The sequence below is a fragment of the Crotalus tigris genome, unplaced genomic scaffold (genome assembly GCF_016545835.1).
Source record: "Crotalus tigris isolate CLP2741 ecotype Arizona unplaced genomic scaffold, ASM1654583v1 scf7180000017701.1507938, whole genome shotgun sequence".
NCBI lineage: Eukaryota > Metazoa > Chordata > Lepidosauria > Squamata > Viperidae > Crotalus > Crotalus tigris.
Window position 1 is genome coordinate 974,627 of NW_024096577.1, and position 25,553 is coordinate 1,000,179.

At 40.0% G+C, this 25,553-nt stretch overlaps 1 protein-coding gene and 1 long non-coding RNA gene across 2 annotated transcripts in view; one reads left to right on the top strand and one right to left on the bottom strand.

Annotated features, from left to right (window-relative positions):
- The first annotated feature begins 9,650 nt into the window (after positions 1 to 9,650).
- LOC120305993 lies at positions 9,651 to 12,990 on the top strand. The gene is made up of 2 exons (XR_005556146.1): positions 9,651 to 11,090; positions 11,230 to 12,990. It is a non-coding gene; the product is annotated as an uncharacterized LOC120305993 (long non-coding RNA).
- The window catches only part of INSR (insulin receptor), an 84,472-nt gene continuing 70,624 nt past the window's right edge, over positions 11,706 to 25,553 (bottom strand). The window contains exons 11-21 of the mRNA XM_039338509.1: positions 20,053 to 20,321; positions 19,788 to 19,930; positions 19,222 to 19,381; positions 18,890 to 18,989; positions 17,283 to 17,350; positions 15,823 to 16,052; positions 15,217 to 15,327; positions 14,945 to 15,104; positions 14,579 to 14,708; positions 14,069 to 14,203; positions 11,706 to 13,505 (exon numbers count right to left, since the gene is read on the bottom strand). Of these exons, the coding sequence (XP_039194443.1) occupies positions 13,151 to 13,505; positions 14,069 to 14,203; positions 14,579 to 14,708; positions 14,945 to 15,104; positions 15,217 to 15,327; positions 15,823 to 16,052; positions 17,283 to 17,350; positions 18,890 to 18,989; positions 19,222 to 19,381; positions 19,788 to 19,930; positions 20,053 to 20,321 (1,861 nt within the window). The 3' untranslated portion in view covers positions 11,706 to 13,150. The remainder of the gene's footprint in view (positions 13,506 to 14,068; positions 14,204 to 14,578; positions 14,709 to 14,944; positions 15,105 to 15,216; positions 15,328 to 15,822; positions 16,053 to 17,282; positions 17,351 to 18,889; positions 18,990 to 19,221; positions 19,382 to 19,787; positions 19,931 to 20,052; positions 20,322 to 25,553) is intronic.

A 25,553-nucleotide genomic window follows, 5' to 3' on the forward strand; every position in this document is an offset into this window, starting at 1 on the left:
CATATAAAGAGTTTGGAATAAATATAATACAAAGGTTGTTTGTTTTTTTTTACGAAGTTGCCTCTTTGGTTGTCCCCCCCCCATGAAATTTTTTTTTTTTTTAGAAAAGAAATGGCAGTGAAGCCGGACTGGTAGATGTGAGGTAAAATAATCTCTCTTAATTTTGGTGACCGTACCCTCAAATATAATAATAATAATAATAATAATAATAATAATAATAATAATAATAATAATAATAATAATAATAAAAAAGTTGGAAGGGACCTTGGAGGTCATCAAGTCCAAACCCCTGTTCAGGCAGGAAACCCTATACCATTTCGGACAAATGGCTGTCCAATCTCTTTTTAAAAACTTCCAGTGTTGGAGCATCACCGCTTCTGGAGGCAGGTTGTTCCACTGGTTAATTGTTCTAACTGTCAGGAAGTTTCTCCTTAGTTCTAGGCTGCTTCTCTCTTTGGGTAGTTCCCATCCATTGCTTTGGAGAATAGCTTGATTCCCTCTTCTTTGTGGCAGCCCCTGAGATATTGGAACACTGCTATCATGTCCTCCCCTCGTCCTTCTCTTCATTAAACTGGACCAGGGGTAGGCAACCTTGGCTCTTTTATGACTCGTGGAGTCCACGAGTCATAAAAGAGCCAAGGTTGCCTACCCCTGAACTAGACATACCCAATTCCAGCAACCGTTCCTTGTTATGTTTTAGCCTCCAGTCCCCTAATCATCTTTGTTGCTCTTCTCTGTACTCTTTCTAGAGTCTCAACATCTTTTTTACATCGTGGTGACCAAAACTGGATGCAGTATTCTAAGTGTGGCCTTACCAAGGCATTTAAAGTGGTATTAATACTTCACCTGATCTTGATTCTATCCCTCTGTTAATGCAGCCCAGCACTGTGCTGGCTTTTTTGGCAGCTGCAGCACAATCTAAGCAAGGGTTAGAATTAGAAGGTCAAGTCTGCCATTGCTTTAGTTACTTACAAATGAAAGAAAGATTCAAAGTAGATAAAAAGAATCACAGACTTGATTTTGTTAAAAATGAATTGGAAATTTCACTATGTGGTAGTGAAATGACATATTATGGCTAAGTTTTCCAAAATGTTATTGAAATTGAATTTGGAAGGTGAACATGTAAAACATTGCATGATTCAGCACTAAATTATAATTTAAAAGAATTTTATAAGATGATGTATCACTGGCATTTAAGACCAGATAAGTTGTTTAGAATGTATAAAGGTATCTCAAATGAATGTTGGAAATGTAAATGTAAAGAAGGGAGTTTTTTTATCATTTCTGCTGGATATCTGATAAAGAAAAATAATAATGGAGTAGGATTCATATTCTAATGCAGGAAATTCTTAAAGTGAACATAAAGATAAAACGAGAAAATTGTATTCTGGGTCTAATGGAAAAAGGGGGGAAAAATTGGAACTCTGATTTTATATATGTTGACGGCAGCAAGACTACGCTACGCAGGGGTAGTCAACCTTGGCTCTTTTATGACTCGTGGACTTCAACTCCCAGAATTCCTGAGCCAGCTCTCTATGCATAAAAATGGAAGAATGTTTTGATGATTTCCACCATGGACGAGTGGCTACAAAAGTTGATAGAGTTTGCAGAGATGGCTAAATTGACTGTTTTGATAAAGGAAAAGAATACAAGTGCTTTTGTGCTTGAGTTGGAAAAAAAATGATTTGGGTTTTACTGATTGGATTGATTTGTTGATCTAGAAATGGCTAGTTCATATTACCATAGAAATGTAAAAAGTTGAGGTTTAATGCTAAGGCCTTATTATTTCACTGCAACAGAGGCAGTCAGAAGTCAATGCCTTTTTTTTTCCTTTTCCTTTCTTTTCCACACTTCTCTTTTTCCCTTCCCCTTATCTTTGTTCCCTACTGTTTGCTTTTGTATTTTATATTATAAGTTAATAAAATAAATAAGAAAGAAAGAAAGAAAGAAAGAAAGAAAGAAAGAAAGAAAGAAAGAAAGAAAGAGAGAAAGAAAGAGAGAAAGAAGTGAAACTTGCAAGAGATACCCAAAACAACCAGAAGGGGTTCCTAAGTATGCTTGAAATAAAAGGAAAACCAAAAAGGGTGTTCAGAATGATGGTGAGAAGACAGAACTTAACTCTTATTTCGCATCTGTTTCCTCTTCGAAACGAAAGGGAAGCTCAGGCTGGTTATGATTATATTGCTGCTGGGAGGTAGGGTGAGGGGTGGGACTACTCAGAATAAATTAGGAGAAGTTTAGAGATAAGTTAGCTAAGATAAATAAATTCAACTTCTGGGGACCAGATGGATTACATCACCGGATACTAAAGGAAGTAGCAGGGGTGATTTCAAAAGCATTCTTGATCATCTTTGGGAACTGGAAAACTGGTAAGATCTCAGACAATTGGGGAAGGGGCAGGCAAATGCCTTCCCCATTTTTAGAAAAGGAAGAAGGAGACTTGGGAAACTACAGTTCAGTCAACTTGAGGTCTATTCAGGGCAAAGTCTTCAAACGGTCAAACATGTTTATGTGCCCTTGAATAAGCAGGCTATGATTAACAGAAGCTAGATAGATTTATCAGAAAGACATCATGCTAGAGCAGCGTTTCTCAGCCTTGGCCATTTTAAGATGTGTGGACTTCAACTCCCAGAATTCCCCAGGCTTGATGCTATCTTATGATGCATCATCGGAAGTCATTTTTCCACCCTGCTCGATCCTGATCTGGACTACTGGGTCTCATTCCAGGCACCACAGTTGTGCCATCTTCAAACTTGGAATCTCCATAAATTTCATAAAATCTCCATGGACATTCCAACTGGAAAGTGTCCCCTAGCCCGTCTTTGAAATGACTGATAAAAATGTGACAAAGACAGTGGCAAATTCAGAACACAGCCACCAACACGATGAAGGAGCTTGATCAAGCCTTATGATGAACAGTTAAAGGATTTGCATACGTTTAGCCTAAGAAAAGCGGAGTGATATATCAGTCTTCAAATAACTGAGCGGATGATACTCTGAAGAAAAGAGGTGATCAAAAGTCCAGAGGGCGGCCATAATCAGCCGCCATCTTAACTTGCTCAGCCACATTAAAGCAGCCATCCCAATCGTAAGCAGTGGCAACAGTTGCCACATGAAGTGATGAGTTCTCCTTCCTTAATGATCTTCAAGAAAGGCTGCATGGTCATCTGTCAGCAATACTCTAGCACAGCGGCCCCCAATCTTTTGGGCACCAGGAACCGGTTCCGAAGAGAAAGGTTTTTCCGTGGACCGGGGTGTATGTGGTTTTGTGTGCTGCCTGCATCCTGCAGATGGGGCTTTGCTTACTTGTGCGGCCTGGTTGCAGGCAGACTGTGGCCGGGTGCCAGTCCACAGATGGGGGTTGGGGACCCCTATTCTAGCAGATCCCTGCAATGAACAAGAGGGCTGAGTAGAAGATCTCTATAAGAGCCTTCTAACTCTATTTCTATGGATAACTGAGACCTAACAAGGCACAGAAAGATACTATCTATAACTTCTGTTCCTTCAGTTCAACTTTCTATTTAGGCAACAAAAGATGCTTGTCCTGTTCCAAAAGGCAAAAGATATCAATACCTAACTCCATGCCAAGTGTCTATTAAAAAAAAAAAAAAAAACTTACCATTGAAGGCTGTTCTAGGACTATAATAATGGCTTATTTCATTTCAACTTATCATTTGGCCAGGAAGGCAGAGTCAAACATTCTGCTGCTGAAGAAACTGATCAGTGACCCTTCACAACTCTCCAGTACCATCCCATCAATAATTCTGGGGCTCAGAGGAGCCATTACTTAAATTTGCAACTACGTCATGGTACTATACTTTAATTAATTTGATTTTGGCACTGCTCGACTCCAAATGACTCCGGGCAGCTCACAGTATAGAATCTGGTATAGTCTCTCCAGTTTTTGGTTTTCTTGTTACTATAAAAGAACCTAAAGCTATAAAAGCCCAGGATGAACCAAGCAGGCTGTAGGCTTTTCCTCCCCTTTCAATTCTGATTTTAATTTTGATTTTGGATGCTATACTGCCACCCAGTGGATAATTTCTCTCTAACTATTCTTAGCCCACACACCTAAAGAGGTAGTCCCCCACCTACAGCCACAATTGAAACTCAAAGCTTCCATTGCTAAGCAAGACAGTTTGTGAAGAACAAGAAACAATGGGTGGAAACTAACCAAGGAGAGAAGCAACCTAGAACTAAGGAGAACTTTCCTGACAGAACAATTATCCAGTGGAACAGCTTGCCTCCAGAAGCGGTGAATGCTCCAACACTGGACAGCCATTTGTCCGAAATGGTATACAGTTTCCTGCCTGAGCAGGGAATTGGACTAAATGACCTCCAAGGTCCCTTCCAACTTTATTATTATTATTGCTAAGCAAGACAGTTCTTAAGTAAGCTTTGCCCCCATTTTACAACCTTTCTTGCCACACTTGTTAAGTGAATCACTGCAGTTGTTAAGCTAGAAACATGGTTGTTATGTGAATCTGGCTTCCCCATTGACTTTGCTTATCAGAAGGTTGCAAAAGGGGATCACATGATCCCTGGACACTGCAGCCATCATAAATACATGCCAGTTTCCAAGCATCAGAATTCTGATCAGGTGACCATGAGGATGTTGCAACCGTTGTATGAAAAAAAGATCATGTCACTTTTTTCAGTGCCATTGTAATTTCAACTTGTCATTAAACAAATGGCTGTAACTCGAGGACTACCTGTACACAAATGCCATATTTTAAAATACAATTGTAATGCTTGTCACAGGGATTTCTCTTGAGGGAACCAGATCTCCAGTCTCTGCCTTCAGTTTTAAGCTGTCACTAAAGTGCTCTAATCCGTTTTCTTGAATGATGCCTTTTAATCATGTATTAGTTGAAAAGGTGCTACAAATATCTTTTTTCACATAAAAAAGCCACAGAGGATTTTATTCAAATCATTTATTAAAATAATAGCAAAGCAGATGGTGGGATCTTACATATTAGCAAGTTTAGAATATGCATTTACAGGTAATCCTCAAGTTACAATTGTAATTGAGCCTAGCAATTACGGTTGCAAGTTGTGATATTCATCAAGTGGGTCACCATGCTATCGGACCCGATTTTGCAAATTTTTTCACTGCAGACATTAAAGAAATGTGGCAGTTGTAAAGCGAGTGTCATGGTCATTAAGTGAATACCACAATCATTAAGTTCACCCCTTCTTCGCTACAGGCTGTTTTTGTCAGTAAAATGCCAGTTTCCAGCAAAACCATCACAATTCACAGTCACAAGTGCAGGCAGGACAAATGGCCATAAGTGTGTAATGCCCAAACTCTGGTCATGTGCCTACAAGATGGGTGACATTGGAACTTCAAGACTGGGTCATAAGTAGCTTTTGGATAATCCATTGTAACTTTGTATAGTCACTAAATGATCGGTTGTAAGTTGAGGACTGCCTATATTACATTTATATTGTGCCAAGGCTCTGTTCTGGGCCCAGCACTCTTCAACATCTTCATCAATGATTTGGATGAGGGGATAGCCAACACTCCAGAAGACAGACTTAAGATACAGAAGGATCAGTATGATAATGGATGGAGAATGAAAATGGACAATTGAGACTGATAAGGATTGTGTTTTTTTTTGTGGATGGAATTTGTTATTGGTGAAGATTTAAATGTTTAATGTGTTTATTGTGGATGAAATTTCTTATTGATAAAGACTTAAATGTGTATAAGGGATTTTTTAAGTTTTAAGTAATGTTTAAATTTGTGTTTTGGGGGAGTTTATAAAAATGACAATAATATTAGCATGATATTAGAAGGTTTGGAGTATACTATAATGTGTTTAGTCTCTGGGTTTATTTTTATTTTTTCTAATTATTATTATTACTATTTTTAAGATGAAATTTGGTTAAATGTGTATAAGGGGATTCTAATGTTTAAAGTTTTAAGTAATGTTTAAATTTGTGTTTATGTTTAAATTTGCGTTTTGGAGGGAGTATAACTCGTTTAACTAAATGTATTTAGATTTGTTTATGATTTATATTAGATTTTATATTATAGTTATAGATGTTCAAAGAAAGTAGTGCTTAAAATTGTGTTTTGGGAGGAATTTATATAGAATGGTGGATAATATTATAAGCATGATTAGAAGATGTTCAGAGTATATTATAATGTGTTTAATGATTATTACTTTTTAGAGATATCTATTTAATTTAGAATATTAAGATTTGTTTAGGATTTATATGTGTTTTAAGTTTTATATGTGTTTTAAGTTTTTTCTTTTTTTCTTTCTTTTTTTTTTTTTTTTTGAAATATTTTGGATAAGCCCGTAATCAACTCTGGGAGGTCCAGGGGAGGGTTAGGGAGGTTTGGGGAGTTGGGGGAGGGTATGGGAGGCTGGGGGGGTTTGGGGAGGGGATTTGTCTTGTAAAATTTGAAAAATTTTCAATTAAAAAAAAAAAAGATACAGAAGGATCTTGACAGACTTGAACATTGGACACTATCTAACAGAATGAAATTCAGTGGTGAAAAAAGTAAGGTTCTACATTTAGGCAAGAAAAACCAAATTCACAGGTATAGTATAGGACAGGTTGTACTTTGCTCAATAGTAGCAACTGTGAGAGGGACTTCAGATTCCTAGTAGACAATCACCTAAATATGAGCGAGCAGTGTGCTGCAGCTGCCAAAAAAGCCAACACAGTGCTAGTCTGCATTAATAGAGGTGTGGGAAGTCATCCCCCCCCCCAGAGAAGGAAATATTAAAAGGGCAGAAAAATATATTTCCTCAAAGGATTTTAAAAGCAGAAACCAACCCTTCCCCCAAGTCTCTCTGTCCCAAGCATAAACCAGCCCTGTACAAATGCAGATGTAAACCATCAGGAAAGTTGGAGCTAGATGCTTAGGAAAACAAAGACAGCTAAAATCCGCATACCCCACCCAAACTCTAAGTCATTAACCCCAGCACCAGGGAAGCAGGATATAACCCTTGGGACATAATAGGACTAACCCATCACCATCAGAATACCAGAAAGGCACACCCAGACTCAGGTCAGAATACATGACACAGAAGGGATAGAACCAAGGGATAGAATCAAGATTACGTGAAGTGTTAGTACCATTTTGTAATGCCTTGGTGAGACCATACTTGGAATATTGCTCCAGTTTTGGTCACCACAACATAAAAACAGATGTTGAGACCCTAGAAATAGTGCAGAGAAGAGCAGCAAAGATGAGTAGGGGACTGGAGGCAAAAACATATGAAGAACAGTTGCAGGAATTGGATATGTCTAATTTAATGAAAAGAAGGAGGAGGGGGGACATGATAGCAATGTTCCAATATCTCGGGCTGCCACAAAGAAGAGAGAGTCAAGCTATTCTCCAAAGCACCTGAAGGCAGGACAAGAAACAATGGATGGAAACTAATCAAAGAGAGAAGCAACCTAGAACTAAGGAGGAACTTCCTGACAGTTAGAACAATTAACCAGTGGAATGACTTGCCTCCAGAAGTTTTGGGTACTCCAACACTGAAGATTTTTAAGAAGAGACTGGACAACCATTTGTCTGAAATGGTATAGGGTTTCCTGCCTGAGCAGGGATTGGACTAGAAGACCTCTAAGGTCCCTTCCAACTCTCTATTCTATTATTCTATTCTGTTCTATTCTATTCCTTTTCTCCAGTTCAAAGTGGTATACATCCTCCAGTTTTTATCTACAACAATCTTGTGAAATAGGTCAGGCTACGACAGAAGGGCAAAGTCGATCAGGTGGATTTGAATCTGGGCCTCCTTGGCCCTAGTGCAACACTTTAATTGCTATACCACATTGGCCTATTTAACAGGTCTTTGCTGCAACAGACCAAGTTAATTAACTTCCATAGGGAGAGCAATTAAGTAATTTTGAGCAGAGTCTTTTTATGTTCTGCCTGTTATGCAACCATTGCAACCTCAAACGCAACATGTTTAGTTAGCAGCTTGCATTACAACTATTAACACACATAAAGCAAAGAACAAGCAAGATGAATGGCCTCAGGGTCTCCTCTTCCTGGAAACATACCTTTGAAACAGCTGCTTTGAAACAGCCAGAGTATATAATTAATGTAATTTACATTTTAAAAATGCAGCCAGTTCATTAGAAATATAATCAGAATTGCCAGTAATATAATGCGTTCATTAGAATTTAGTACAGTGGAGAAGGTTCCAAATTTCCAGAATTATTTAAGCATAAAGAAAAAATTACTTGAAGGACGCAATTGCAGAAAAGTCCTAGATTCAAGTTCTGTTCAAAATCACCATTGCTGTTGTGTTTTGTGCTATCCACAAAATACCTCCGATGGCATGTTTTTGTCTCCCACTTCCTTTTTCTTTTGCTTAATCTTCAAGAACAGTTCTGGACTTCAACATTTGTTTTCTAATATGCTAGTTATGGAATAAAGTTCAAAGCCACATTTATGTGGCACTTACCCAGAATATCTGCCCCATGGTGTCTCCTCCTTGAAAGTCTCCCTACGGCACTTATTTCTCCTCAGGCATTCAACATAAACTTCGATGGAAAAAGCCAGTCCACACACTCACTGCAAAACAACAGCTTTAAACACAACACTTCCTTTTCCCTTGGGCAACATCTGTTGTCTTACTCTCCTCCCATGGTTGGTTCATTCACTTTGCACAAGTCATTTTTCGCACTAATTTTGTGGCTGGACCGCATGATGAGTTGGGACACTCGCGTTAGTGTAAGTATGGCATCTTAGCCACCTTTATCTTATTCAATACCCATCTAAGGGCAAGGAAGGAAATTAACAACAAAGAAACTGGCATGACATTTACATGAAAACACAGTGTTTTGTTGGTCTAAATCCACAATCCCCAGATCAAATTTCAAGAGCAAAACAATTTCCAAAGGATCCCTTTTCACTAAAGAAACTGAAGCAACCACATTTCCAGCTGTAGCCAAGAAAATCACAAAGATTGGGAAGCCAAAGACTTATGGTAAGAGGCCCACCCACCCCCAAACAGAATTTAAAAAAAAACCAAAACAAATATAACTAGCCTCAACCTTGCCTAAAGCAGTGGTTCTCAACCTGTGGGTCGGGACCCCATTTGAGGTCGAACGACCATTTCACGAGGGTTGCCAAACAATGCAGTCTGCCATTTTTTCCCCTTTTCCTTAACTGTGCTACTCCCTTTTATTCTATTGGCTTTTGAAAGCCAATAGAATAGACTCTCTTGAATAGAGTCTAATTCTATTGGCTTTCAAAAGCCAATAGGAATTGTCCAGGCTGTCTCTGCCCTGCTGAGCCCGCCAAAAGTCCCATTCTGCAAACGGTGCTGCACCAGTTGAGTAATCCTCGACTTACGACCGGTTGAGTAGTCCTCGACTTACGACCGGTTGGGGGTCGCGGCATTAAAAAGGTTGAGAACCACTGGCCTAAAGCCATCTTTAAAGAAACACAAAGATAAGGAAATGGGTGAATGAGGGGGGCAGAGGGGATGTGGAGAATGCTGGCCAGCTTTCCAATGACTGATCCTGAAAGCATATTCAAATGTAAAGGAACTTCTGTGAAAATGTCTCTAGGGTTCAGATGCTTTGCATCTCCAGCTAAGAAGTTGCTGTAAATTCCACAGGCTTTTTCTACTCCTAAATAATGGATGCCAGTGAACAAAAAAGGACAAAAGGACTCATCTGTTAGATATATCCTTGGATAATTTATTCAGAATTTATTTATTTTAATATAAACAGTTAATTGTTTAATATTTTACACACAGCAAATTTTCACTTTTATATTCAAAGATACTCTCTGTACATATCACTGCTCGGCTCTTATATGAAAGCACTGAAAAAATAAATCAAGTGAGTATATTCTCTATTTTCTTTTTCAAAACCATGGCACATGTTGATCCTTTATTTTAAAACAAGAGGCTTTTTTATATATAAAAACCCAACAATCAAAAACTGTGTTCTGTGATCATATACACACATAAACTGGGAAGAAGTTGACTGGCTTCTAAGGCAACATTTTTTTTGCTATGCCTACAAGAAGAGCAGAAATCCTCTCGGAGGGTCAAATCTGCTCCTCCTCTCCTCCCTTCAAAGGCGCAAAGCACTGGCACATTCATGTGCTCAACCACAGGGATGCTAGTTCAAACTTCTCCATGTCAGGATATCCAGTTGGACGATATAAAATTTCCTAGAAATGCTTGTTTTAGGATTTTAAGACAACTCATCAGTTTTTAATTTCCCATTTCCTCTCCCCCCCCCCCCCACAATCAATAAAGCAATTTTGTAGGTGAGATGATCACTCTCAAATGACCGGTGAACAATGTTTTGCTTCCAAAAAGAAAAATCTAGAAGCACTTCAGGATGAAATAGGGAAATGAAAAAGAGAAAATCCCTGGAGACCACCCTCGTTCTTCCATGCCAACTAATTGGGGAAAACAGATGGACTAAAATAAGAAGAGCTACACACCATCTCTGCTAGCCCACAAGGCTTAGTTGCAAAACACTGACAGATTCAAAAGTTTAAGGTTTTAACACAGATTGAAACCCAAACTCCTAAAATTTGCTTTTTTTTTTAATAATGATAACACGATCCTTTTTGTGTTTTTTTTTTCATAAAAATTCACATTATAAGGAAAAATTAAAAGCTTATGTAAAACGCAGGAAAACTAAGATAAAGAAAGCTTCTGGTGAGGTCCTTTTTCAGCAGATGAACAGATTCATCTTGCACTGAAGAGCACTTGAAATGTGAAGTTGGAACTTCAGAGATATGAACGACTAAGAGGGAACCCAGACTTATGTTATGGATCAGACTGGGGGAAAGGCCTGGGCAGGCAACAAAAAGGCTAAAGTGCACTGGAGGGTGGAGAGACATTGTCTGAAAACTAAATTCAGAAGCTTCTGAACTTCAAAACATAGAAGTACTTACAAACACATAATTTATGCGGATGGGGACGGAGATACACAATCTACACTGATGGAGAAACAAACAAAGATAGCATTGGCACACATGTAGAAAGATTACACCCTTTCTAACAGGTAAACTTTAAAGATATGCCATCCTTCTCTGCTTCCCTTTTTAAAATTCATCTTCTAGCAGTCTTTGGCTCTACAGCAGTGTTTCCCAAACTTGACAATTTTAAGGCATGAGGACTTCAACTCCCAGAATTCCACAGCCAGCAACGCTGGCTGTGGAATTCTGGGAGTTGAAGTCCACATGCCTTAAAATTGTCAAGTTTGGGAAACACTGCTCTACAGGATTTTAAAAGTGGGCAAGATAAGTTCTTACCGGACTGCAGTATAGACCCTCCAAGCCCTCTATCCTCCAGAAGTAACTGTAGAGCATCAGTTGTTTTGGGACCAGCAAGGCTGCCTTTCCTTGGAGGTTACCAACTCGGGCACTGGTTGACACTGATAGAACAAGATGCTGGAACAGATAAAGCTAGAAAAATCCTACTCTCTTCCACACAGTTCTTCCACAGAAGCTTGACTGGAAATCTGAGGAAGGTGCCTGCATTGCTTCTGTTCATTTTATGCAAAGGTGTGCAAGTGAATTGGGGGTGGACAGGGTACCACTGGATATTTACTCTCTGGCACTGTGCTTACTAAGCAGAAATGGTAGGAGAAAGCCAAGGGAAAAAAACACAACCATTGACTCAAAGACTGTGTGTGGAGGTTCCAGAACTCTGCACACAATCCACTTTGCTCCATGTAAGCAGAAGGAGCGGTTTTGATTTTTTTTTTTTCTCTCCCTTAGCTAGGACGTTTTCTAGTTGACAGATTAAGTAGCTCTTCTCTGGTCCGGGCACATACTGAAATGACCCCCACAAATTGGGAAGGGGAAGAGTAACAGAGTCCAGTAAAATGTAGGCAGGCTTCATGTAACTTTCAGAGCTAAGAGACCTCCGTCAGAGCTGCTAAGGCTTGATTTCACCATTGGTGACCAACTGTTTCAGAATTTGCATCACGGTGAGTTGTGAAATGTTTTGAAAAATTAATATGCACATGCCACTCTATTATTTGAACATTAAAGCACAGGTTTGTGCACTATATCTCCTAGCGCTTAACTTGCTAGAATCAGTTTACACACTTAAGGCCCCTTAAAGACCAAACAAGCAAGCTCCTCCTCTTTTCCCCTCCATAGGGCAAAAGCTAAACAAACAAACAAACAAAAATCAAGGAAGGTGTCAATAATTTATATGGTGGTTCACTATCTATGATTTAAATATGTCACAACAAACATATACACTTAATGCTAACCAGACAGAGCTCCAGAGTCATGAGGCAGGTCGGTAAGACGAAGGGGAGAGAATTTGGCTTTGTTTTGCCTTGTTTAGTCTTGTAATGTCTCACAAAATCCTAAACAGAATATTGGCTACCACTTTGGCTACCTCGTTTCGCTGAATGGCAGAGGAGATGCAATCCCCCAAAGAGTTTCTTCAGTATAAAAATAATGTATTCAAAATTCATTCGTGTCAGGGGAATTTGGGCCAGGCAGGAAGGACAGGGACACCCTCTCACCTCTGTGGTTAGATAAAACTATTATGTACAAAAGGACTTATCCATTTTCACCTGTACCTCCATACACACACACACATACACATTCAGGGCACACATACTAGTTAATCCATTAAGAAGAAAAGCAGCAGCTGTTGGTCAAATCAAAGGAAAAAGACAGACCACATTCCACACATCCTGAAGATCCTTCAGTCTTTTTTTAAAAAATGCTAAAATCACAAAAGAGGTTCTCCAGAGAGGCTGGCAAAAGAGAAGAGCTTCAGGTTCGGCTTGGGAACGATCCAGTCCAAGGCTCCCTTCCCTGCAGTAGTAGAGAGAACCCGCAGTTCCTCCGCTCAATACAAGGGGTAGACAGAAGTTCTCTTTTCCAACTTTGTTGTGTGAAATCACTTCCTACCTCAAAATCAGAGTTGCACGAGAGGAGATCAGCAGCCACAGAATTGTCCATTTGTTTCACAGATAAAGTCCGCTGACAGCAAGTGAATTGTTGCACCAAAAAAAGAAGAACAGAAACACACAAGAAACCTTCCCCTACCCCAATGGCCGTTCTATTTTGATGATTAAAAATCTGAATAGAAAGTAAATCGGTGTGTCTCAAATGCTGTGCCAGCAATACTGCAAGTCCTGAGATTTGTATCGTGAGGAAAAGCCAAGGGGTCTATTAGGATGGGCTTGAGTGAGGCATGGAGAGGATACGGCCATTCTTCTTGCCACCATTCATGTGAGTGTAAGGGATGTGCTCCTCATAGTTCCCTTTGAACCCTAGAGAGGGCCCATTGTCCCGCCCTAGGATCTCATCCCTCTGAGAGTAAGAGGCTGGGTCAAGAGGGATGCTTTCCATGTTTTCAAAGTCCAGCTCATACTCTTCTGTCTCCGGTGGCTTATTCTCCTCGCTGTAGAAAAACGAGACTTCTCGGAAAGTCAGGTGAAGATCATCCTTCAGCATTTCAATGATCTCGATAAAGGCGGGGCGCATCTTGGGATTGTACTGCCAACACATCTGCATGAGGTTGTGGCTGGAATGACAAACAAACTAGGTTAGGTTTTGCCCAGCCTGCTAGCAAACCATTGCAGGATCTTGCTTCCAGCCCCAATTAAAACACAAAAAGACTTCCTCACTGGAGTGGAGATCTGTTTCTCTCTCTATTGAATTGTCGTGTTGCAGAGGAGAAACATCCTTTCTCACTTGGTCTATTTAAATCACTAAGAAACCTGATATAAGCTCTTTCCCACATTGGAATGGAAAAATAACCTAAAAGTATATTTCTTCTTCCATCCCCTTTACAGCTGGAGAAACTAGGGAGGGTTTCTTCTGAGCCCCTTTCCCTGTTCACATTCCTGCTGTGGGCGTAAGGTTACCTTTTATCTCTTTTGTTGAGTCTTATCTCCCAAGATCCTTCCTACATACTGTTATGCAGCCCCCCCCCCAAAGCTGTCTGCATTAAACTTGTATTTCCTTAAGACAAGTGGAATACAGTGGTGGACTGTCTTCCACCTATTTTAAGGAAGTACAAATCTGATGCGTAGTTTCTTAGCCTGTATATTTTTGCAACAGCAGACTTTGACTCCTGATACTTACAGTCGCTCTGCACAGTTTTCTGGCCATTCAAGGCAGCCCCCATCCATGACAAACTTGAGGACCTGCTCATTGGAGAGTCCTTGGTAAGGCTGCTCTGCTAAACTGCTGATCTCCCAAAGGACAACGCCAAAAGACCTGTAGGAAAGAGGAAGGAAGGAATGAGAGATATTGAAGAGGTTCTTCATGCCAGCCACAGAACAGTTGAGAAGAGGGCAAGTAAAGCAGTGGAACCAAACAAGAAGAATGTAGTCCTTTTGTGCCCTCTTGATCAGAGGCTGGTATCAATGCTTCTCTTCTTTTTTCTACTCTAGTTAAAGTCAAGCATCTAGTTCAGGGGTAGGCAACCTTGGCTCTTTTATGACTCGTGGACTTCAACTCCCAGGATTCCTGAGCGAGTTCACGAGTCATAAAAGAGTCCAGGTTGCCTACCCCTGTATCTAGTTCAAAGAGAGAGGATAACAACAGGATTAGGACTGGCTGACTGACTTTAAACAACAGGTATCTACTTACCACACATCTGAACAGGCCGTGAAGACACCATCCTTCAATGATTCTGGAGCCATCCAGCGCACAGGCAGCAGACCCTTTCCTCCTTTGCGGTAATAGTCTGTCTCATAGATATCTCTGGTCATGCCGAAGTCTGACGAAGAAAGAACATTGCAATAAAATATTAATTGGGAAAACAGCCGCAGCTTCAAGCAAGAACACGGGAAAGAGGCTGAATTCCCACTGAGAATGTTATCAGAGCCATTAGCTGCCAGTTGCCCTGGAACTGTTATTCACTGATTCAGTGATCCTGCCGGATCCGATTAAGAGTCACACAGAAATGTTCCGTTGTTTCCATAAGAACCCAAGCATTCTAGAAGGGGACCATACCTCCGATTTTGACTGTGAAATCTTCAGCCACCATACAGTTTCGTGCTGCCAAATCTCTATGGACAAATTTCTTGGCGTTCAGATAAGCCATGCCGTCAGCAATCTCAGCAGCCATCTGAATCATCTCTTGGAGAGTTGGAGGGGGGCGGCCAGGGTTATTCTGAAAGCCGAGCCGAAACTGTTATTATCCATTCGGATTACAACCCAATCACCTTTTCATCTTTTCTATCCCCTCATTTCTGTGCACAAACACAGTCACGCCAAATTCTTACCTCTGCATCTGGCCGTAAAGACCTCAAATAGCTTTTCAGGTCTCCGTGAGCCATTAGCTCCATAACTACTAGTGTTGGTTGCCCTTTTGATACTACTCCCAGGAGACGAACCTAATGAAAGAAGTTAAAAAAAAAAAAAAAAAAAAGGCCAATTTTAAGACATACTTAGCGAGTTGCTCCCTCAACGCAAAGTATATGCTTTATTCCATAACTACAGCAGTTCCAAAGAAACTTTCTTATTCTAACCAAAACATCCTTTCATCATCTATGCCAGGGGTAGGCAACCTTGGCTCTTTTATGACTCGTGGACTTCAACTCCCTGAGCCAGCCATGCTGAGGGGAAAGGGAGAGGTTTCCAAGCTGAGCCATGCTGGCTCAGGAATTCTGGGAGTTGAAGACCACGAGTCATAAAAGAGCCAAGGTTGCCTACCCCTGATCTATATCCTCATAGTTCATACTGAAAAAAATGCCCCCAAAATTGAGAAGTTATGATAAAGACGCAAAGACTTCTTCTCAAGGCTGGCTGAAGAGGGCAGGCCTCCCTCCTCGCCCCCCCCCCCATAAATATGTGCCAGCAAGCAGCAGCAGCAGCCTTCCCCATCTTACCACATGGTGGCAGCTGAAACCTTTCATCACAGAAGCCTCGTTGAGGAACTCAATGCGCTCACGCAGGCTGGCAGTTTCGTTTACTGTCTTGACTGCTACTCGTGTCTCCGCCTCGCCTTTCACAATGTCTTTGGCGATTCCCTCGTAGACCATGCCAAAGGAGCCTTGTCCCAACTCTTGCAGCAAGGCAATTTTCTCCCGTGGGACCTCCCATTCATCAGGGATGTAAACTGCAGTTTACGGGGAGAGGGAGAGATGTGGAGAAAGAATCAATGCACAAACTGGCTGATCTCAAACGCAGATAAGAAGGTAGATTGAATCTCACAATTGCAGCTAGGCCCAAAACCTCTTCCAAACTAAAACAAGTTTTCCCTTAAGGCAGGAGTTTCCCACGTTAATTTACAATTATTTTTTTCTCACGTTGCTGTATCCTGCAGGAGGTTGAACAATGGGAAATAGAACTGTTACCATCCTGTAAAAGTGTCTTCATTACAACTAAAACTGCCAGCCAGATGGGATTAGAACTCGCAATCTCCTGGTTTCTGGTCACTTTATCAGTACAAAGAAAAAGTAAAGGGAATGTTGTGTTCCCTTTACATACCAGCCTTAGAAGACTGTATGTGCTTCCTAGCCAAATTTCCTTCTGCGGGGAGTTTATAAGCCCTTAAAACAGTGTTTCTCAACCTTGACAATTTTAAGGCATGTGGACTTCAACTCCCAGAATTCCACAGCCAATGCTGGCTGTGGAATTCTGGGAGTTGAAGTCCACATGCCTTAAAATTGTCAAGGTTGAGAAACACTGCCTTAAAACATGAATATATCTCAGGAAATCCATCCCTTTCTCCTTTCACTATGAATACTTACAGTGTTACTCATTCTACTCTCGTTCGTGGCTTCCTTCTCTGACCTTTCAATCATTTTTTCACGGCAGAATCAGTATCGGAAAGGACTTGTAGACTATCAAGTCCTTTCCAACCAATCAAGTCCTTCCCTTTTACCAAGCCAACTATCCCCCATCTTACACTCGGGCACTGGATTTCTGCTTTCTAGGTACAATAAACAATTTTGCATTTGTCCCTCTTAATTTTCCCTGTTATTTTTGGCTCAAATTCTTCAATCTATCTAAGATTTTGAATTTTGCTCCTGCCTTTTACTGAAAAACATATCCCAACCGTTTTATTCCATTTGCAAATTTTGATGAGAAATTTTCAGCCCTTCATCCAAACCATTAATGAAATGTCGGAAACTACCAGCCTTAGGACCAAATCTGGGGGACTCCACGTGACACCTCATTTCCTATTCTTTAAATTAAATAGCGAAGAAGAACAAATGCTGTCACAAATTATCTTAGGCTCCCACTTAGGGGGAACAACAACTTTTTAAAAATGTTGAAACATTTGGTCACAATCTCTGGGGGAAAAAAAATCAAAGTGAGCAATGGAAACCGAGGTGCTTCTCACCATCACTGGCACTGAGATACTCTGGATTAGAAGATGCATAAAGTGGTCCTGTTGGTCCTTCTGTTTGCCTGAAAAGAAGAGGGAAGTTAGACCAAGCACCACTTGCCATGAAACATTTGCTACTGGCAAAGCCGCTGTTCAAAGTGATATAGGGATTACAAAAAAAAAAAAACCCACAATAATTATATTTAAAACATTTGGAAAAATTTGTATGATTGGTTAGAGATAAGGAGGATCGCTGAGATGATTATCAATTGACTAGTTGATATAAGGACTTCTTATTTGTACCTATATTAGGACACAACTGAAAGATATGTAAATGCAACGTTGACGATTGAAAGATGGTTTATCAAAAAATTTACAGATGTTATACGCACAGTTTATTATACTCTGTCCTGTTATAGAATGTATTTTAAGTTTCTGTTTTTCTTTCTGTAACATAAGGTAATACTAATAGCACTGTTGAAGCCAGGGAAGTTGAATTGTGTCCATTTTTATTTTTAAAATGTATATTTAATAAAATTTGTAAATAATAATTATAATTATAATTATATTTAAAACAGAAGGCTACCATGCCAGTCATAGGAAAAGTTCCAAAGTGAGGGTAAAGATTCATTCTCTGAACTTGTGGGTTGGTTTCCAAATGTTTTGTTACTGGGCTAGGTCAGGGCTTTTCAACCAGTGGTACGGGTACCACCTGTGGTACATTGGCACATGGCAGGTGGTACGCGAGCATCCTAGAAAAGTGGTAGCGGGCAGGCGTCTTGCTCAGCTGTGGCCTGGGGGGCACTTTTTTCAGTGCTATTGTAACTCTGAACAGTCACTAAGCAAACTGTTGTAAGTCGAGGACTACCTGCACTTTATCACTTTTTTCCTTTTTTCCTTTTTTTTTGGTCATCAAGTCTCTGACACCTTGCTAGGCAACTGGTGGTACTTGGATGTTGCCATATCCTAAAAGTGGTACAATGGGTGAAAAGGTTGAAAAGCCCTGGGCTAGGTAACATCTTCAGCCGAGTTTAGGGGATGTCAGTGTCGCTGTTCTTCTGTTTATAAGGGCTTCACACACACACACACACACACACACACACACACACACACACACACACCCCTATACCTGAAGCCGTTATAAACAGAAGAACAGCGACACTGACATCCCTTAAACTTGGCTGAAGATGTTACCTAGCCCAGTAACAAAACATTCGGAAACCAACCCACAAGTTCGGAGAACAAATCTTCACTTTCATCTTACACCTGAGTGACAGATATTTGCCACTATTGCAAACTGCAAAATTCATAGACTGATAATTTTAAAAATCCAAATGGAATTTAATAGTTTGGAATCATAGATCCAACACTGGAAGGGACATAAGAGTTTTCTACATACTAGTAAAGAGGAACGTATGACCATATGTTTAAAAAACAAGAAACATACTAACAAAATTATTACTGATGAGAGAAAAGAAGCTATTCACACATATATGTTTTTCTGTCAGCAGCAACGGAGTACAAATTAAATTTAACTATGTCTGTTATAGATCGTCAATTGATTGTATCTCAATGCATTGTTAAAGAGCTATATTTTGAAAAGAAAGCTGATACACACTTACCTTTTTTTGATAAAGACATAACCTCCTCCAATAAACATGAATAAAAAGACAATAAAAATGGTTGGAACGATGATGGCTACAAGACTGGTGGGAGCATTCACTAGAGTGAAAAAAGAAAAGGTAAGTATACAGTAAATGTAAGACAGGATTTTGGACTTTCCTCCCAGTCCGTGTTTCATAACATCCAGAACAACTATTTCTGAAGATTAGCCTGATGTCAGAGCTAATCGTTCCTCTCACAGGATAGGAGATGAGAACGCACAACACACTAGATATCTCGCCCACCCAACAAGCAATTAGAAACTCAGAATGCCAAGAAATATTTATCTTACAATAATCAGAAATGTAAAAGTAGACGGGCTCTGTCCATGACCCATTTCCAGCCAATGAAGTAGCTCGGATGCGCACACTATAGTTGCCAGGTTGCAGCCTTCTCAGCTTGCAGCCCTGTTCAGTGGAAAACTCTCGACGAGATACACAAAAGCGTTGTTCCTAAAGGGTAGAAGAGAGATAATTGGGTGTTCTGTTGCCCAAAAGAGGTGCCACATGACCTAAGGAAGAGCTACATGTGTGAAATGTGTTCTGTGCACCCAAACAAACAAACAAACAAACAAAAAACTGTGGGCAGTTGTGTAATCCAGGATGAATAAGTATTGATGTGCAATACAACTCATCTCACAACAGATTTCTAATTTCTCAGGTCTGGAGTCAGGTACAATTAGAGCTAAGAGATGAGCGTGTATGCTCTGTCTCTCTTATACATAGAGAAAGAGAGTCATTTTACTAGGAAAAGACTATTAGAATCCAATTCCCCTTATTCCTAAAATGTTATACAAAAAAGCCTGGGGAAAAAGCAGACAGCACCCAAGGAAAGAAGTGTAAAGGGCTGAAAGTTCACCTCTGATTCTCCAAGGCGTCCATAATTTACTTCATAGAGGATGATCAGCCCATTTGGCTCCTTCGGCTCCTGCCACTTTAAGTGGACTACATTTTTCTCTATTAACACATGAGTCACAGGCCCAACAATGTCATCTGCTTTCACTAACAGATAAAAGAACAGAAGGGACAAAAAGCCAATCAGTGCAAATTAGCAAGTCTGCTTCATGCTTTGTCTTGTAAACATGCTGATTAGATAGGACCCAGCTGGGAAATGCTTTTCTCACCTTCTGGCATGGTCCTGGCACTGATGTAGGCTGCAACGCTGCATACTGTTAGAGCTTCACGATTACAGGCTTGGATCTCAATCCGGTACCCTGTGAAGTGTTGCAAGTTGGATATGACTACTGACTCCTTGAAAACCATCATCTGAAAAGGCTTCGGTTCCTCTGGTGTTGTCGTAGACATGTTTAGCAAGCCCAGCGTGGTTGGAGCCACCATGGTGCTATTAGCAACTCTCCCAAGATCTCGCCGCCTCCTTGATCCTTCCGCTGGCCTATAGATGTATCACATTTGAAAAGGTAATGGAAAAAGTAGTTCAATAATACACGGCAGGATCTTTGTTCAGAATATCCCAGGGTTAAATCTTAGTATCTCCAGCTAAAAGGGTAACTTAGCTGAGAAAGGCATTTCTCTGTTTCTTTAGAGAGCCACTACTAACAGAAAGAGACAGCAGATAATGATCTAGACCAGAGGTCCCCAACCCCCGGTCCATGGACCTTCACCGGGTCGCCGCATGTCAGAAACTGGTCCGTGCAAACAAGCAAAGCCCCATCGGTGAGAAGCAGGCAGCACACAAAACCATGCCCCTTCCAGTCCGCAGAAAAACCTTTCTCCATGGAACCGGTCCCTGATGTCCAAAAGGTTGGGGCCACTAATCTAGACAATGGGTGGCAGAAGACAGCTAAGTGATATAAGCAGACCCAGTGCCTAAATGCACGTTCTACTGAAGTAATACACTTGCATCCTGGAATCACAAGATTGGAAAGCCTCTTTTTTACCAGGGCTGTTGAGTTTTGTCTTCACAGAAATAAGTTTCATATTAATTCTTTGTATTCTTGGAGCAATGATGGAGACAGATAGATGGAAAGATGACTTTGAGCAACTTCTCTGCATTAACAGAGGGATAGAATCAAGATCACGTGAAGTATTAATACCACTTTATTTTCTAAGGCGCCTGAAGGCAGGACAAGAAGCAAAGGGTGGAAACTATTCAAGGAGAGAAGCAACCTAGAACTAAGGAGAAACTTCCTAACCGTTAGAGCAATTAACCAGTGGAACAACCTGCCTCCAGAAGCGGTGAATGCTCCAACACTGGAAGTTTTTAAGAAGAGACTGGACAGTCATTTGTCCGAAATAGTATAGGGTTTCCTGCCTGAGCAGGGAGTTGGACTAGATGACCCCCAAGGTCCCTTCCAACTTTATTGTTGTTGTTGTTATTATTATTATTATTGACTTTACAATGCCTTGGTAAGGCCACACTTGGAATACTGCATCCAGTTTTGGTCACCACAATGTTGAGATGTTGAGACTCTAGAAAGAGTACAGAGAAGAGCAACAAAGATGATTAGGGGACTGGAGGCTAAAGCATATACGGAAAGGTTGATGGAATTGAATATATCTAGTTTAATGAAGAGAAGGACAAGGGGGGACATGATAGCAGTGTTCCAGTATCTCAAGGGCTGCCCCAAAGAAGAGGAAGTCAAGCTATTTTCCAAGGCACCTGAAGGCAGGACAAGAAGCAACGGATGGAAACTAATCAAGGAGAGAAGCAACCTAGAACTAAAGAGAAACTTCCTGACAGTTAGAACAATTAACCAGTGAAAGAACCTGCCTCCAGAAGTGGTGAATGCTGCAACACTGGAAGTTTTAAAGAAGAGACTGGACGGCCATTTGTCTGAAATGGTATAGGGTTTCCTGCCTGAGCAGGGGGTTGGACCAGAAGACTCCAAGGTCCCTTCCATCATCATCATCATCATCATCATCATCATTATTTGCAAAAAGTTGCATTCAATTCTCTACATTCAATTCTCTATAGAGCCGTAGTGACGCAGTGGTTAGAATGCAGTGTTGCAGGCTAACTCATTGCTCACTGCCAGGAGTTCGATCCTGAAGGGCTCAAGGTTGACTCAGCCTTCCATCCTTTTGAGGTTGGTAAAATGAGGATCCAGAGGGTTGGGGACAATATGCTGGTTCTGTAAGCCACTTAGAGAGGCTGCAAAAGCAGTATGAATCAGTATATAAGTCTAAGTGCTATTGCTAGTGCTACACATGTGTGTATCTTGTGTGCTATTCCCTTTTGGGGTAAACTATGTTATGCAAAGGGCAGAAAGAGTCAGAAATAGTAGTCATATAACCCAAAGGCATGAGATAGGAAAACATATACTGTAGCTAAATCTAGTTTCTGTTAACATTATTCAGTGTATCTTACCATACTTTCTATCTTACAAATAATCCATGTTTCTACCATAGTCATACCTACACTGCCTTGTATTCTTTACACTTTCTCAATTTTGTATTTCAGAGGACCTTACCAACTCTGCCTAACTATATCCTTTCTCAGGTTTTATTTTCCTTTGCACCTTTTCGCACTTCCTGTAAATATTTGTTTTGCGATTTAATGGTCATTCATGACCAAATCAGCTGAATGCTCTTCACTAATACTCATTTCTGTTCTCAGCCCACATTCTTTCAGCACCCGTTCCTTCTTGACCTCTCTCATCCTGTTTCAGCATGCATTCTCCTTAAAAGATTCCTATTACAGGTAGTCCTCGATTTACAATCACAACTGAGCAAAAAAATTCTGTCGCTAAGCAAGACAGTAATTAAGTGTGTTTTGCCCCATTTGATGACTTTTCTTGCCACAGTTGTGCAATTCTTAAGATAGTAACAGAGTCATTAAGTGAACTTGGCTTCCCCATTCACTTTGCTTGTCGCAAAAGGTCATTGCATGACCCTGGGACACTGCAACCCTCATAAATGTGAGTCAGTTGCTCAGCATCTCAATTTTGATCGTGTGACTATGAGGATGCTACAATAGTCATATAGTGGGAAAAACAGTCATAGGTCACTTTTTCAGTGCTGGTGTAACTTTGAATGGTCGCTAAATAAACTGTTTTAAGTCGAGGATTGCCCGTATACCAAAGCTGTTTTGGTGTTTTCTGACACAGCTTTCACTTCCATATAACAAATAAGCGGAAAGCCATTTTTAGACAGGATCATTTTTGCTTCTTTCAACATTCATGTTTCACAATAAACCACACATTATGAATTATTTTTCTACCAGTATTTGCACATCTTCCTAGCTTTTTTATCCAATTCCTCATGTTTAGCAAGTAGTATCAAGGCATACAAAGTGACCTGCGTGCTCCAGTTTTGGGCCTTTTACGAATAATGTGCAATTATTCAATGCATATTTCCCGTCAAACACCTTGATCTTTGATACATTATTTTTCAGATTCATGCTCCTTGTTGCATTTTACAACCTGTCTAATATTCACCATAAAGCTTTTGAGCTAAGCCAACTACAGAGCACATCACCTGCATATAAAGTACACTACCATCATCACATGCATTCCTTATATGCCGTCATTATATTGAAGAACCCTCATCTTATTTCAAGCTCAGTGTTGAACTGTGCATGAAGCATTCTATTTGTTTCCATGCGTACTGGATTTCCAACATACACCACTCTTATCGTTCAACAAATTGCACAAAGTATTTCTTAATTCCACTTTATTTGTTATACACTTCTCTAAAGCAACAAACTGACGTTTTATTGTGTGTTAAACATTCATACATTCCTGAATGATCTACTAACAAGCAAAGATCTGTGTTGTACTCCTCCTGACTGGCATAAAGCCACACCACATTATTTTTCTTTCAAGTTGCAAGCTACTAAAAGACTGTGTATAATTGTGGTGGGATATAAATGTGATATACTCAATAAATAAACAAGTAAATATTAATTAACCATGCTTGACAAGATTACACCAATTCTTAATCAGACTGACTACAATATATTCTTTCCCTTTCTATTAGTATTATAGAAACATAACATTTTTGTTTCTTTTATTTTTATTGTTAACTTATGCTTTTTACCGTTTATTCTTACATTGCAATTTGCAATCTTCTATATGCCATGATCATCCCTAAAGGGATCCACGGCTATTGACTTCAAAGTTTCTTCATGACTTAGCTCAACCAAGATTTTTATATAATGGTTTTTAATAAGGTAGAGAAAATGTATACCAAGCTAACCAGCCTTAATGTACTCACACCCCTGGTTAGTTTATGGCCAACATACTGTAAGCACAACCAAAAGCCTAGTTTTACCCCAAACTTGCTCATGCGATTCTAGATAAGGTTGGTGTCTAATCCAGAAACCACTGTCAGGCACAATCAAGCAGAACCACTTGTAAAATAGCCTCAGGCTGTAACTTTGTTTCTTCTTCTATGTTACAAGAATCTTACCAGAATGCTTGCCTTCCCCTGGGAATAACCAGATAAGGCTGCATAGATTTTGAGAGAGGTCATCCTTATGTGGTTTGTGGCTGTGCAACAATTATAAGTTAAGTCCTTTCTTGACCTCTTCCTCCAGTCTAGCTGGCAATTCCCCAACATCTACTTTGCAAATCAACACACTGTTGTTAATCTCTTTAATTCAGAGATGCAAGCAAGGTAATTTATCCAAACCCATGCCCTATTCGTCAGATGCTTTAGATGAATATATAAACTCCCTGAATATTTATATTCAGGGTACCATGATGGTAATTTATTTCCAATCTTTTTCCTAGTGACAAAAAACATCTCAAATTCCCTGTTCTGGCTTTTGGAGATAAATTATAGAGGATTTCAATTTATTAAAACAGAGGATCTTCTTAGATTAAGGATCTCCCAAGACATACTTGTTGAATATACTTGAGTATATTTTCTTTTATTCTACTGTATAGAATTCTATTAATATAGACCATGGGTATGTTATACGTATGATGATATATTTATGGATCCTGTTATGTTCTTTCCTGACATACAAATAATGCAAAGAGATTGCTATAAATCTTCCATATCAAATGGCTGCTCTTTGTTGAAAACACTGATTCACTTAATATGGTTACCAGTCAACGTCAGCAATACCAGTCAACGTCAGCAATGCTGGACTACATAGTTCAAAGATCTGACTCGTGATATGACAGCTTTCTGTGCTGGGAGGTACAACCTTTCCCTGAGGATCTGGGAGAATTTTTCCCTGATAAAGTGGTGAATGTTGCTCTTTCTTTTCCTCTTGTTAGTCCTTCTCCCACAACCCCTTTATTTTTTCTCTCGCTTTTGAATGTATCCCAGTCTTGGAGACTAAATCATGGAGGGATTCCTTTATGCTACTCTTCTAACCCATTTTCCTGTCTTGTGTCACATTCCAAGTGAACTGTTCATTAACTACTGGTAGTTTTCCATTCAACTGAGATGGCATTTTCTTGAATTTTGAACAACACTTTTCTGGCAACTTCCTAGCATCTTGCATCAATGTCAATCCTTTCGAATCTGATGGCAGCATCTGATATACTTGACCATGTGATACTGTTGTTTAGGTTATACAGGGTTACAGTCTTTGGCATTATTGGTGGTGCACCTGATTGTTTTGCATCTTTTTTGTCTTGTTGTTTTGCAATATTGCACTAGAGATTTAAGTCTTAGGAATTTCCTCTTACAGGGAATGCCTTTCATGAAT